At 55.3% G+C, this 15,281-nt stretch overlaps 1 protein-coding gene across 1 annotated transcript; it reads left to right on the top strand.

Moving 5' to 3' along the window:
• The first annotated feature begins 746 nt into the window (after nt 1-746).
• On the top strand, nt 747-15,277 carry LOC118885415 (protein KASH5-like). The gene is made up of 10 exons (XM_036834054.1): nt 747-762; nt 3,397-3,534; nt 6,673-6,783; nt 7,209-7,395; nt 7,873-7,937; nt 9,137-9,203; nt 9,466-9,627; nt 9,875-9,992; nt 10,330-10,380; nt 15,028-15,277. The coding sequence occupies exons 1-10, from the start codon at nt 747-749 to the stop codon at nt 15,265-15,267; spliced, it is 1,155 nt and encodes a 384-aa protein (XP_036689949.1). The 3' UTR covers nt 15,268-15,277.
• Nucleotides 15,278-15,281: the final 4 nt, after the last annotated feature.

The following is a 15,281-nucleotide window of genomic DNA, read 5'->3' as shown; positions in this document are numbered from 1 at the left end:
AGCTCACATTCCAGTGGGGGGTGACAAAGACAGTACACAAATATAGCATATGTCACGTGGCGAGACGTGCCACGAGGACCAATAAAAAAGAGTAAGTAGAGAGATGGGGGTCTGAATTACAGGCAGTTTGTCAGAGGAAAGCCTCTCTGAGGAAGTAACAGTTGAATGAATAATGATGGGATGAACGGGAGAATGCAAAATGATTCCTTTTCTGTGTCTAGGCTAGCAAAGAGGCCGACTGTGTGGGACATCTTTTACCCCTTATGCCCCTCCTTAGGAGTCAATTTGGGATATAATTCTCTTCCTCGCTCTAGCCAGAAAAGCTGAGGCTATTTTTCCTCCACTCTCTCCTAAAAGGAATGAATAAAACGGTTTGGAAAAGAATCCTTCGGGGACCTATTAATACATGGTGACTGAAGCCACAAAAAGGCACGGGAATGGTGAGGCAGGACAGGGCAGGGCATCATTGTACGGTGACCGGCAACCTGGCACGGAACAGAGGGCAAAAAGGGGACGGCTTGGTGACTGATAAGAAGTGGGGGATGGACCAGGGGTCCCTCAGGCCAACGCTCCCTTGCTTGGGCCCATTACACCGAAGCTTGAGGGCGCAGAGAAGATCCCAGCGCAGGGGACGCAGCCTCCGCCGCCCTCTCCCGGCAGCTGTAGTCCCTTCACCCTTGGCCCGCTCGGCCAGTACGCAGGCGGCCGCTTCACGAGACTGGGCGCGCGCCCCGGCAGCCCTACGCATGCGCGGCCTTACAGGTAACCGACTAGACCAGCGCACGCCTGGCCCCCCGTGTGCGCCTGCGTCGGGGGAGGAGCTCTGAGACGCCGCGCGCGCTCTCGGTCCCACCCAGTCGCCTTTGCTTTTCCTGGCGGGGACGGTGCACGCGCGTCTCTTCAACGACCGAGGTGCCGTTTGTTTGTCGTTCGTGGCCCTCAGCTGTGTCCCTAGACTGGGACGTGGCCCCAGGTGCGCCCTGGCCGTGGCGAGGTTCCCCGGACCAGCCGAGTCAAAGCCCCTCCTGAAATCCTGGCAGAGCCCCCAAATCCTAGGGGAGAGTCCCCAATATCAGGGCCTTCCAAGGCTTGTTAAAAGTCTTTTTGAAATCCTGACCAGATCCCCTCAGAAATACTGAAAGGAAACCCCCAGGAAATCTTGTAGATGACCCCTGAAATCCTGTCAGAATCTTCTAGAAATTCTGTCAGACTTCTCCCTCAGAGCCTGCCAGAGACACCCCCCCCAAACCCTGTTTCGCTCCTCCCAAATCCTATCAGAACCCTCCCCCCAAGTCCTGCCAGAGGTCCCCAGAAATCTTGTCAAACCCACCAAAATCCTGTCAGATTCCCCTCCAAAATCCTGTTAGAGATGCCCTCCCCCGAAATCCAGAGACTCCCCAGAAATCCAGGCAGAGACCCCCTTGAAATCCAGTCAGAGACCCCCTTGAAATCCAGGCAGAGACCCCGTTGAAATCCAGTCAGAGACCCCCTTGAAATCCAGTCAGAGACCCCCTTGAAATCCAGTCAGAGGCCCCCTTGAAATCCAGTCAGAGGCCCCCTTGAAATCCAGGCAGAGGCCCCCTTGAAATCCAGTCAGAGGCCCCCTTGAAATCCAGTCAGAGACCCCCTTGAAATCCAGTCAGAGGCCCCCTTGAAATCCAGGCAGAGGCCCCCTTGAAATCCAGTCAGAGGCCCCCTTGAAATCCAGTCAGAGGCCCCCTTGAAATCCAGTCAGAGGCCCCCTTGAAATCCCCACAATGCCTGCTTGGGTGGTCCTCCTGCTAGAATCTCCCCGTCAAAGACCCCTGCGGTCCACCAGAGCCTCTGTCGGTCCCTCACCAGGAGTGTGTCCCCCAAACCCTGTCAGAGGTTCCCAGGGCCTGTCAGCACCCTCGCTCGCAGGGACCCTTCCCCACTCAGGGCCCACAGCCGTCACCCCCCTTCTGCACCCCCCAGCCTGGTCCGCACTCTGGAAGGGTCTCTCTTCAAAGACCCCTTTTTCTAGGACCTTCTAAAGCCACCAGGAAGTGCGCACTCCACAGCTGTGGACCCCGTCTGGCACCAGGGAGAGCAGGGCGTGGGGAGTACTTGGTGAGGAAAGGGGGGGCTGAGTGGGCGGGGTGAGGACAGACAGGCCCCAGGTGACCGTATGTTGACCGTGTGCCCCAGCGTGCCCAGTTCAGCCTTATGTGGGCACCATTGTCTGTTGTCATTCTTCGTAGCTCCCCTTTCACTCTTGAAAGGGTCCTGGAGTTGGGACAGTAAGTCATATGGTCAACCTGGGTATGATGGAAGCGGGACAGGGCATCGTCAGGGCACAAAGGAGGGAGTCCCTAACTGCTCTAGGGACTCAAGGAGGGCCCCCCAGAGGAGCTGGGAGCCTGGGCCTGGGAGGACCGTGGGAAGATGCTGAGTCCCTGTGGGCCGTGAGGGACCTGGAGGTCGGCCAGTGGAGAGAAAAGGGACAAGAAGAAGCCAGGAGTTGCAGGGACCGCTGTGTGCGGCACCAGCCTGAGGGGCTGGGACTTAGTCCTGGGGGCACTAGGGAGCCATGGGAGGGCTGGGAGCAGGAGAGGGATGGGGATCAAACTCACAGGCGAAGCCAACAGGTCCAAGTACAAGCTGATAGGGCAAGAATGTCAGTAGCCCAGGGTGGTGTGGGAACCCAGGGACAGCCCCTCTTTCGGAAACGTTTTCCAGAGGAGGGGACACGGGAGCTGAGACAGGAAGGGCCAGTGAAGAGAATGTCCCAGGCAGAGACCCGGAGGTGGGAAGAACTGGCTCAGTTTGGGGAACAGCACACAGTTCAGAGTTGCTGGAGCAGCAAGTGGGATTTGGGGTAGGGGAGACAGGTGGGATCAGGCCATGCAGGGCCTTCGATATCAAGTCCAAGGTCTAGGCTTTGTCCACGGGGTGCTTGGGAGCTGTGGAAAAACATTGAGCAGGGGAGGGGCAGGTCAGCTTTGGGGCCCTGTGAGGATGGATTGGAGCGGGAGACTGGAGTCAGGAGGCTGGGTCGGAGGCTGGGTCAAGGGCCCAGGGGGAGAGGCTGAGGCCTGACCTGGGGCCATAGGGAAGGAGAGGAGGGGTCAGGGGAGAGTCACTGGGCGGGAGGGACAGGGCTGGGGAACTTGACAAACTGCGGGCAGGAGGGATGGCAGGAACGAGTGACCCTACCCCCTTTGATCTCCGCCGCCCACTCCTTGGGCCCCCCATTTTCCCAGCTCACACCTACAGTCCATAAAACAGGACTGAGTGGGAGCTGCACTGGTCCAGGCAGGGGTAGGCAAACTGGTTCTGAGAATCCAGAGCGGCCCGGGGCACAGGTGGGGCAGGGCAGGTCTCCATCCGAGGGTGGCTGGTCTGAGGAGGCCATTCCCCTGTTTGTCCTTCCAGGATCTCTTGAAGAAGCTGGTCCCTTTTCAGTTCCTCCCAGTGATGGGGGGGAGCTGTTAGCTTCGCCAGCAGCTGCAGAGCAGTGGGGGTGGCCCATGGACCTGCCAGAGAGCCAGGCGGGCGGCCCCGCTGCCGAAAGTAAGTTACTGGGTCCCTGTTTGTCCTGTGGGAGGATGAAGAGGGAGGAGTGGGTGAATGGGGCGCCAGGCTGTGACTCGGGGACTTGGGAGAGGTGGCCTGGGGTGGCTGAGCCTCCACCTCAAGGCAGGGTGGGTGGCAGAGAGGGATCCTTGATCAAGTGCCTGCTGTGTGCCCACCTGCCTGGACACCTTATCTCATTTGCTCTGGGGAGGCCAGACTGCGAGAGTAGAAGCCTCTGCATGCGCTGTGCCCCTGCCTGGAGCACCCTCTCCAGTGACCCACAGGCTACCCTCACTTCATTCAGATCTCTGCTTTCTGTAAAGCAGCTGCCCTGTCGCACTGTCTCCCCTTTCCTGCTTTACTTCTCTTCATAGCACTGACATCTATTTGTCTGTCTGTTTAGACTCTGTCTCCCCCACTAGAACATGAGCTCCACAGGGCAGCCTCGGTTTTATTCACTCTGGTATTCCCAGTCCCTAGAGCCGCACTGGTCAACATGCGAGCCATATATGTAATTTAAAATTTTGTTAGTAGCCACATTGAAAGAAAAAGAATAAAAGAAACAGACAAAATGAATGGCAATAATAGATCTTATTTAACCCCATATATCCAAAACAGTATCCTTTCAGCATACAACAATATAAAAATGTGTTGGAGTCATTCTCTTTTTTTCATACTAAGTCTTCAAAATCTGGTGTGTACTTTACACTAATAGAGCATCTCAACTTACACTCACCGCAGTTCAGGTCTCAAGAACCACTGTGGCCAGCGGCTGCCCTGTTGGTCACGCTGCACTGGAGCAATGCCTGACATGTAATAGGAACCCAATTGCTAAGTCCTTGAATAATTGGATGGATGCAGACCAAATGGGTGTGAAAGCGGCTTCGGGAGGAAGATGCTGGGTTGCCCTTTCTGAAACTCATCTACTAAGTGAGAGAGCCCGAGGGAGACTCCCACCCTAGAGGAGAGGCAAGACCCCTTTCTTAGAGGCTCCTAGCAGGCCTGGACTCTGGCCTCAGGAGGCTCTCCAGATAAGAAGGTAGGAGGCAGACACCGGGGTTCGGGAAGCTAGGGCAGGCTGACCGAGGGACCAACATCTAAACATCTAAACTTCATCTGCACCAGCAGAGGGCGTGCGGCCACCGAGGAACCCGTGGCCAAGGGCTCAGCCAGCTTTGGGAGGCTCCCGAGGGAAAGGGAGGAACACACCCAGGAGGGATGGAGACCGAGGAAGGCAGAGGGGGGAAAGAGAGAGACAGCGGAGGAGCGAGAGAGAAGGCTCAGGGAACGGAGAGTCGCTGAGTTGTGGGGAAAGAAGCACAGAGACAGGGAAGAAAATGGGAGCGGTGGACATGGAGACAGGCAGGCGGGACTCAGGGGACAGAGAGATGGGGAGGAGGATGGAGAGAAAGAGCCAGAGAGAAAAAACTAGAAAAGGGACAGGACAGAGACAGAGGTAGAGACACTGAGGAAGGAAATGAAGGAAAGAAAACAGGAGAGAAGCAGCGTGACATCTTCCTGAGGGGCCCCGGGAGGCAGAGTGTCACATCTGCGCTGTAGATACATGCAGATCCTCAGATCCCACGACATCTGGAGCCAGCCAGTCCTGGGTGACCTCACTGGGCCTCAGGGTCCTCCTCCATAACATGGGGGCACAGTGAGAGGAGGTGTCTCCCCTAACTATACATTCCCGCTCCCCTTCCCTAGAAGCATGAGTTCAAACCCAAGGGGACAAATTTTAGCTCACTACAAAGAACCCTTGAAGAGTCAGAGGGATGAGAAAGGGCACTCATATGTTGAACATGTGACCTTGGGCAAGTTTCTAACTTGTCTGTGCCTAAGTATCCTTAATCTTTAAAGTGGGGCTAATAATAGCAGCCACCATGGTTCGTGTAAGATGCTCAGAGGGGGCCTGGCTCCTCTTAAAGGCTGAATAAATGTTCAGTTTTATTATTGAGCTTCCACCATGTGCCAGGCCCTCTGCCAGGGCCTTTCCAGATTTTATCTCATCTCTTCTCCAGGAGCGAAGTAACCACCCCCCACCACCCATTTTCCGGAGGAAGAAACTGAGGCTCCAAGTGCCTGAGTCCCTTGCCCAGATTGCCCCCTGAGTCTGTCAGACCTTGCAGCCTGTGCTCGGCTCTCTGCTATACCCAGCTGTCCAGGGGCAGGGCAGGGAGCCTCGCAGGTCACTTCCAGCCCTGGGAAAGAGGCTGGGCTGGCCCAGTGGGTCCTGGGGTAGAGAATATATAGGCTCCTTCTATATCTTGGAGCATTTGTTGAGTGCCTGTTATGTGTGGGCACAGTGGATACAGCAGTGGACAAACAGACCCCAGGATATTCACACTGTGCAGAGGCAGGGGAGAGGGGGTGCTCTTCAAATACACAGACCTAGCCCTCCCAGCCCTGGGGAGGGGAGATCATTCTATCCACCCATTTTACCGGTGGGGAAACTGAGGCTCCAAAAGGAGAAAAGACTTGCCCACAGTCATGAAGCTGGACTCTGAGCTCCTAACTGCTCCCCCACCACCCACCCTGCCTGGATTGCCCCATCCCCCTTCGTTTCAGGCCCCAGGCCGTGGGCACTGATGACGCCAGCCTCAGGGATGTGGGAAGGAGAGAGACCCAGCCCCGAGGCGGGCTGGGAGACCGGAGATGCTGCCGGGAGGGATCGATCCAGGCTGCCCGCGCGATATCGGATTGTTCCTGGCTCCTGGGCCCACCTTCACCCTCGGCTTCTCCCAGAATCCTCTCTTCTTTGCCCTCCTCCACCCTTAGCGCCCTCTGAGCCGAGCCTGGGAAGCAGGGGAAGAGAGGAGGAAAGGCTGTACTCAGAGTATTTGTTCAGTATCTGGGCTCCTGAGCCGATTGAACACAAAGGATTCAACAGCAGGGGCACTTCCTGGCCTGAAAGATGGGGCCCACATTCCCAGGTCGGGGGATGGGGGAGGTGACTCAAAGACCCTCACATTGCGGCCCCCACCCAAAGCTTCCTGCGGTTCCCCACCAGCCCAAACTCCAGGCAGCTTGAAATGAATTCCTTCCCCTCTGCAGGAGCCAGGACCTGGGGTCACCCCTCTTTGCTCTTCATCATCCCCCCTCCTCATAGGTGGGCTGGCCCTCTTGTCTCCTCAGTGTACCTCTGGGACCAGCCAGAGGAGGGGAGCCTGGGGACGGGGACGCTGCTCAGCTTAGAGGAACAAATACTCAACTCCACGTTTGAAGCTTGTGACCCCCAGAGGACAGGTCAGAGAATCAAGGAATTATAAGGGATGGAGATGGGGGGCTGGGAACTGGGGAGCCATAGCGAGAGGGATGGGCTAGGGTGAAGTGGATGATTGTGGGAAGCTTCAGGAAGGAAATGGATAAGGGGATGGAGGCCTTTCAGGACAAGGACGGTGAGGGGAGGAAACTTGGGGAATGTTAACAGAGGAGGGTGGGGCTTTGGGGCCTGGGAGAGGGAGGAAGGGCAGCCACTGTGGGTCTGGTGGGGCACAGCTGGTCCTCTTCGGTCCACCTTCTGAGGTGGGGATGACTGGGCCCCATGCCCAAGGGCCATGGTGCAGGGGTACCACCAGCCCAGCCAGTGGTCCCACTTCAAAGCCATCGCCTGTCCCCATCCCCCACCCCTCACCTGCCCCAGACTCCCTCACAGCCTGCTTTATACCCAGGCACTGTGGCTGTGACCCATGTACTAGCCTACCTGGAGGCTGTGACGGGACGGGGCCCCCAGGATGCACGCCTCCAAACACTGGCCTGCAGCCTGGACCCCAATGGGGAGGGCCCTCAGGCCACTGTGGACTTGGACACCTTCCTGGTCATCATGCGGGACTGGATTGCTGCCTGTCAACTGGATGGGTGGGTCGCCGCACCTCCACCCTCCCCCAGGAAACCCTTCCTAAGATCTAACCTTATACCTGCTTACTGCAGCCAGCACCCGTTGGGCACAGGGACCTGCTGTGGTTGGAAGGAAGCTGAGGAGGAGAGAAAAGTAGAGATGGGGTTGGGGGAGGGGGGGTCTGCGGACAAAGTGCCTGAGATGGGGAGGCAGAGGGAGTCTGGGGGCAGAAATAAAATGGGCTGGAAGGAGGAGAAGGGCGATGTTAAGGGGCTGACAGAGGCCTGTCGCCATCCCTCCTCCAAACCCAGTCCTTGCCCCTCCTGCTTTTCCATCTGGCCCCGGGTGCTTGCCATCTGGCCTCACCTTCCTCCCCACAGTGCTCACTCTCACCTGACCTGTCCCCTCCTCCCACCACTGGCAATCCCCCTGCCAGTGGCTGGTCAGGATTGGGCGGGTTGTTGCAGGGAGCTCTAAGCCTCATCCCTTTGATACAGGGGATTAGAGCTGGAAGAGGAGACCGCCTTTGACGGAGCCCTGACCTCCCAGCAACTGCCATCTGGTGAGATTGTTATATATAGAATGAAGCAGGCAGGCCCAGGGTCAGACAGTGTGGGGAACTTCCCACCCAGGGGCAGAGCCGGGGATGGGGCAGGACTCCAGAGACCTTTGCTCTAAACTGGAGCTGCGAGTTTGGCTTTCTAGGCGCCTCCACGACATGACTGCCTCCCAGCTGTCCTGAGCTTTGGGGTTTGTTTGTTTTTTTCCTCACGGGTTCTTTCCAACCCCTCCTGACACGAGCCCTGTTACAGAGGCCCCTCCCACCTCTCATCATCATCTCCATCACCATCATCAAGCCGGCCCCTCCCTGTACTCTAGTCCCTGCATTCACGGTCCCTCTGGTCTTGTTGCCGGCACTGCCCCGCTCCGGCCTGGCCTCAGCTCAGGCTATTTCTCAGCCTAAACTTTCCGTGTCTTCCCTCATCCTTCACACCTGATAGGGAAGCCCTGGTGGGGAAGGCCTGGGATGCTGCAGGCTAAGGTCCCTTTCTGTCCAGCTCCCTCAGCACAGATCTGCAGTCCTCCCCTGCAGAAATCTGATTATCTGACTCATTACCTGCCCTGCTGTTTGGTTGGCTGGTTTGCTCACCATTCTACCCCAAAGTCTTCACACATAGGAGGTGCTCCATAAAAAAGTGTTCATGTTCTATTTCTCCAGGCTTATAAAAACAAAAGTCAAAAAATATAGCTTTCTTGATATTCTCTTGAACCTCCTCCAGCCGGGCTGTGAGCAGGGAAGGGACAGGTCAGCTCCCGGGGAGGAGAGGCTGGAGGCCAGGAGTCTGGGGAGGAGAGGCTGGAGGCCAGGAGTCCGGGGAGGAGGCTGTGGTGAGGATCCAGGGGGAGAAGGTGAGGCCTGAGGCAGGAGGAGTGACGGAGCCAGGACAGCCCAGGGGCTGGGTGGGTGAGTGGGAGAACTGGGAGGACAGACAAGTTTGGGGCAGTTGAGGTGCTGCCCAGTGTTGGGCATGATGAATGTGGGGCGGTTGGGGGCTATGGGGAGATCCAGCCTGAGCTCAGGGTACCCATGAGCAAGAGGCTTTCTGGATGGTGGGTATAATTGCAGCCCCAGGAGCAGATGGGATCACCCAGAGTGAATCTGAGGATGGAGGCCAAAGGAAGACCAAGGCCGGAATCCTGGAGCAATCCATCATCTCAGGCCACCTGGGAGCCCACCACCCTCTGTCTGTCTCCCTCCAGGACGCTCAGAAGCTGAGGATCCAGCCAACCTGGAGAGCTTCGGAGGCGAAGACCCCAGACCTGAGCTGTACCTACCCTCAGCCCCTCCCTGCCCTCCCCCTGCCCATGCCCTCCAGCCTGCCTAGGGCCCAGGGCCTGGCCTAGGGCTTGGGGTCCTTCGGGAAGTGGGTGAGGGACACAGGCTGTGCTAATAGCTCAGGGAGAGTGGGGCAGTCTCCTATTTCTCTTTCTCTAGAAGAGCCGCATCTCCCCGCCACCTACACCTACCCCGACCTGGGGAAAGGAGGCCAGGGCTGTGGGCAGTGACCCTGGACCTTCCCTGCCCCCAGGCCCGCCACAGCCGACCTGCTGAGCAGCCTGGAGGACTTGGAGCTCAGCAACCGCCGGCTGGCCGGGGAGAACGCCAAACTGCAGCGCAGTGTGGAGACAGCCGAGGAGGGTTCCCTGCGCCTCGGGGAGGAGATTTTGGCTTTGCGCAAGCAGCTCCGCAGGTGGGCCCGGCCCCACCCACCCTCCTGCACACCCCCGTGTCCCACCTGCCCACAGGCACAGGCTCACTCCCACTTTCTTAGTATTTTAGGTAGAAACTGGGTCTCTGTCCCCCCACACTCAGTCTCTTTCCCTCCTTTTCTCTCTGGGTATCTGTCTGGGATTTCTCTGTTGCTCTGAGTGGATCTACATCCGTGATCTCTACATTCCTCTCTCCCATGTGGCCCACCTGCCCCCGCCCCTACTCAGTACCCAACAGGCTCTGCAGTTTGCCAAGGCCGTGGATGAGGAACTGGAGGACCTGAAGACTCTGGCCAAGAGCCTGGAGGAACAGAATCGCGGCCTTCTGGCCCAAGCCCGGCAGACGGTGGGTTTCTGGCAAGGGGCACAAAGGTGCACTCTTCTTCCTACTATCTTGGAGTCTGAGCAACAGAGACTGACTATGGAGTGGGAGAGGGCAGAGGTCACCCGGGCTTCCTCCCTCAGTCCAGGCCCTGCTCCCCAGACTTTGGGCCCGGATCTACTTGCCATCCCTCTCATGACAAAGGGGACAGCAGCAGTCATCAGGGCTCCCCAGACGCATTCCCCCGGCCCTGCTCCTCAATGACCCAGGCCCAAGTTGCGTGCCCAGGGGTGGAAAAAGGGCAATTTGGGGGCAAGGAGGCCTGAAAAGAAGGCTTTGTTCTCTCTCTGGGCTCGGTCAGGAAAAGGAGCAGCAGCAGCTGGCGGCTGAGATAGAGAGTCTGCAGGAGGAGGTGAGCTGCGGCCCAGGGCCCACCCCACCCCTTCCCCAGTCCTCAGGATCTTCCTGCCCTACCCACTGCTGCCCCAAGCACCCCCAGCCGCCTGCAACAAACACCCTTCAGTCTGGTGAGGGAGACCTCAGAAGCCCAATAATGTGTGCATGTCCCTGAAGGTCACATGGCTGCATGTGAGGACTGCCACAGTCGGTAAGAGGGTGGGGCATGGGGCGGACTCCTGGTTACGCTGAGGCTGCCTATGTAAGCATGGGCCAGTCTGCCCCTCTCTGTGCCTCAGTGTCCTCACCTGCGAGAAAGGGCAAAATAATGGAATCTCCCTGGTTGGATTGTGTGAGATTTAAACAAGAGGATGCTAGGTACAAGACAGGACACATGGAAAGAGCTCACTAAGAGATAGCTAGTGTTGTTCATATTTTTTATGGTGGAAAGAACACAGGCCTTAAAGTCAGCCCTGATTCAAATCCCGTCTCTGGGATTTCCCTGGCGGTCCAGTGGTTAGGACTCCGAGCTTCCACTGCAGGGGTCACGGGTTCGATCCCTGGTTGGGGAACTAAGATCCTGCATGCTGCACAGCACGGCCAAAAAAAAAAAAAACAAAAAATCCCATCTCTGCCACTTACACAACAGACAACCTTTAGGCATGTGACGTGCCCCTTCTGAGCCATAGTTGTATTATCTAAGAACAGGAGAGAAGGATATCTGTTTGTTAGGATTGTTGTGGGGATTAAATGGCCACTTTTAGCCCGGAGCCTAGCACATAGCATGAAGAGGCCCAGTCCAACCTCAGGGCTGATTCAAGCCCCATTCTGAGACAGAAAACATCGTCTTAGTTAATTCTGGGTCCACCTACTCCTTTTAGGTGGAAATAAAGCCCCCACAGAAGGTGGCATCTAAGTTGCTGGAGATCCACGCAGCATCTCAGTGCTCCTCAATCAATGTCTGTTCTCTCTGCTGGTCACAAGACTGATGTTCATTGTCCCATCTGGTCCTTAGCCTTAGTCACCACTGCACGCTGGCATCCACTGGGGGGCTGGCGTTGCCTTCTGGTCTCTGGATGTACTGTCCTCACTGCATCTGCTGGTGGTAGCCCTCGTCGGAACCCCACAACCCACAAATGCCACTGGGGTTCCTCCACACCCTTTTAGGGGCACAGAGGAGGTTTAGCTGCTTTCCTGTGACTTTGTGTCTATAGGGGCCTCACTGGGCCTTCTGTGCCTCAGCTCCTCACACAGCCATCTCTGTTCTATTTTTCACACACCTTGCTGCTTCACAGACTGAGCTGGGAAACACCTCTCTCAGATTCCCAGACGTTCCAGAGGTTCTGTGGTTCAACTGCATCCATCCTGTCCAGCCGTCTAACCTGGGGCTTGGGACTGGCCTCCGGGCCCATTTTCACTCTGTTGTTCTCGTCTTTGACTCTCCCCGAACTCCTCCCCCGGCGCTGAGGATCTCTGCCCAGTCCAGGCAGTAATACTCATTCTGCTTGATCCTCCCAAATCTCTTTGTCCTATGTCTGTATTATGGCTTTTACACGTAAACCAAAAAATTTTCCACTATCATTCCCTGGCTCTTCCATGAAAATTCCCTCTGTTGGGGTAATGGGACTCTCGCTGCAGGATGGCTGCCATGGTGTGAAGCATGGGGTGCGGACAGGATGTGACTGTTTCTTCCAGAGCATCTCTTTTATTGGGGTATAGTTGTTTTACAACGTTGTGTTGGTTTCTACTGTACAGCAAAGTGCCGCGGAGTTCCCTGTGCTATACAGCAGGTTCTCACTGGTTATCTATTTCATACACATTAGTGTATGTATGTCAATCCCAATCTCCCAATTCATCCCACCCCCTCCCCCAAAACATCTCTTTTTAAGAACAAGGAGAAACTTTCCCTGAAGCCCCATGACAGGACCTCCCTCTCATATCTCATTGGCTAAAGTGACATCAAATGATTATAGCCAAACCACTCCCTGGCATGGATAACACAGCCACCGATAGGTCTGGGATACTTTCAGCTCTGAAGAAGAAAGCACCGAAGAAATGGTGGCTTCAATCTGAAGGACACTTATTAACTTAACAAGAGGTTTTGAAGGTTCTGGGCTGGTTTGGCAGCTTTTTGACTTGTTTGTCTGTCTGTGGCCTCAGGATCACAGATGGCTGCAACAGCTCCAGACCTCGCGTTCTCACTCAAAGCAGGACAAAGAGGGGCAAATGCTCCTCTCGTGGCTCTCTCTCTTCATCAGAAGGAAACATTTTTCCAGGAGCACCTCCACTCCACCCCCACACCAGCAGACCCCTCTCACAGCTCACTGGATCACGTGACAAGAGAGGCTGGAATAATATCTGACCTCCCTCAGCCTCTGGAGTGGGAGGCAAACGAGTGAGAGGGGGTGAGAATGGCTGCTGGGTTAGCTAATCAGCTGGGTGTCTGTCCTGAATCTGCTGAGATTTCCATCTTGATTCACCTCCAGAGCTGCAGCTGGGACCCACCTGCCCACGTGGAGAGTGGACCCCCAAGGAAAGCAGGAGAGGGAATAAGCAGGGTGAATGGCAGCTGGCGGTCTCTGCCTCCTCCTGGCCCAGAAGGCCTGTGCCAGGTCAAGTGCCTTGAGCAGCGCCTGGGACATCCTAGGCGCTCGATAAACAAGCTATTCTTGGTTCCCTTCCCCCACCTTTCCCTTCTCAGCAGTTGCCTACAGACCATCTATAGATCAAGTTCTCAAGTTACAGTAGAATAATGCTGGAGTAAGGGACACTCAGCTTTCCTACAAGAACCTACAGAGCAGGGCTCAGATTACTGCAGAAGAAGGCAGGAGCGGCTGAGTAACCAGGTTGCCTGCCGAGTGGCCCAGGATCCAGCCTGTAAATCCCAACCAGGTGGACAGATGTTGACACAGCATTCCTGGCCCGTCCTTCCTCTGCCCTTCACCTGGCAGCCCAGGCCCGCTGAGCCTGAGAGGGGGAGAAGGCGGCTGATGGAGGACTTGGAGCTGAGCCAGGCTGGAGTGAAGGGGGGAGCTGGCCTTGGTATCCCCAGGGGCGCCGGGAGGAGGGGTGTGGCCAAGGGAAGTCGACTGCCTCCGTGCTCCGAAATGCTTTCCCCAGTGACTGCCTCATGTCAAAGCTCAGCGCAACTTGCTAGGTTTTTGGTGCCTGGAAGCTCTAGACTGGAATTTGGTCCGTTTTATTCTCAAGTCCCATTTTGTGGCTGACGTGGGCTGCCCTCTCCCAGCCCCTTTGTTTTCGCAGATAACTCTCTTTACCCTTGAGGACTCAGACCCAGTACAGCCTCCTTGCAAACCCTGGGCTCCCACAAGGCCCAGGGCCCTAGGCCCACCTCATGTATTATCATCTGCTTCTGTGTCGGTCTCCACCTCCAGTGGTGAGCAACTTGAGATGAGGGACGAAGCTCGTTCCCCATTCTCATCCAGGGCTGCATCTGGCTCAGAGAAGTCTGGGAGTTAAAAGTGCAGGATTTGGAATCTGTAAAACTGGGGATGATGACAGTGTACAAATTAATAATTGGGACCGCCAGACTTTACATTCTTCCTGAATGGCACAGTATAACGCATATAGCAGTATCCATGGAATCTTCCTTCCAAAAATTAAACAGGAGTCTGGACAAGGCCCTGGATCTACCCATCAGTTTATAGGAAATAATGAGGGGGGAAGAGCATGGTAAACGTCCTGCACGGGGAACAAGAACACAGTAAACCAAATCCAAACGCACCAATTCTACAGGACAAATGACCTGGTTTCTTCTACAAATGAAGGACCCAAAAAAGTGCCAGGACTGGGGAGGTGGGGGATCACTGTCAGATGAAAAGAAATGGGACATTTCAACCAAAAGCCGTGGTGGACCTTGTTTGGATCCTCATTCAAAGAAACTAAGCGTGAAAAGACATTTGTGAGAAAACCGAAACCAAAAAAGAGCACTGGGTGTGCGATGATACTAAGGAATTATTATTAATTTTGTTACGAGTGATCATTGTATTGTGGTTTTACTACAGGAAAAGTCCTCAAGTAGGAAATACAAATGCTGGAGTAGTTACAGGTGAAATAATATGATGCCTGGGGTTTACTTTAAAATACTCTGGTTAAACAAAACAAACAAAATATTTGAAAAATATAGAAGAAATAAACAGGGAGAATGTATATAATTATTGAAATTGGGTGATGGATAATGGGGGTTCATCATACTGTTTTCTTGGGGGGGGACTGTGCCCTGCAGCTTGTGGGATCTTAGTTCCCCAACCAGGGATTGAACCCAGGCCCTCAGCAGTGAAAGTGTGGAGTCTTCACCATGGACTACCAGGGAATTCCCATCTTTATCTTTAAAATAGGGCATAAGAAATAAGCTAACACTGGCAAGGTGCTCAGTAACTATTAGCAATAATTATTAGCTCATTTAATCCTCACAGCCACCCCATGCATCCTATCTTATCTCCATTTTTGCAGCTCTATTTTGATGTTTCATCTGCAAATCAAAGCTGAGATCCCATAGGATGGCTGGAAGGATTAAATGGGCTAAAAGATAGACAGTGCTGAGCATGAGGCCCGATGCACATCAAGTGCTCAGCAGATGTCAGCTATGAATATTAACATGGCCATTTGCTGAAGTGAATGTGACCAGGGTCCCTTCTTTCAGAACGGGAAGCTGCTGGCTGAGCGGGATGGAGTGAAGAGGAGGAGTGAGGAGCTGGCCACAGAGAAAGATGCTTTGAAGGTGCCACCCCTCCCTAGCACCTTGACAACTTCCTACCACCCCGAGGCCATTTTTACAATCACCAGTTTCAGCCCCTGTGGTCTGGTGAGATCAGGGACTTCAATCAAGCCTTCAGGTTCCCAGGGGCAGTGGGCAACTCAGCTGAAACCCCCCTTGGTGTAGCTGATGTCCAAAGA

This window comes from Balaenoptera musculus, chromosome 19 (assembly GCF_009873245.2).
Source record: "Balaenoptera musculus isolate JJ_BM4_2016_0621 chromosome 19, mBalMus1.pri.v3, whole genome shotgun sequence".
Lineage (NCBI taxonomy): Eukaryota > Metazoa > Chordata > Mammalia > Artiodactyla > Balaenopteridae > Balaenoptera > Balaenoptera musculus.
This window is presented reverse-complemented; position numbering and strand designations above follow the sequence as displayed.

What these genes read in the sequence shown, in the direction of transcription:
- LOC118885415 (XM_036834054.1), top strand. An exon ending in CTCCCAGCAACTGCCATCTG is followed by an intron (nt 7,938 to 9,136) that starts GTGAGATTGTTA and finishes GTCTCCCTCCAG; the next exon opens with GACGCTCAGAAGCTGAGGAT. An exon ending in GAAGACCCCAGACCTGAGCT is followed by an intron (nt 9,204 to 9,465) that starts GTACCTACCCTC and finishes CCCTGCCCCCAG; the next exon opens with GCCCGCCACAGCCGACCTGC.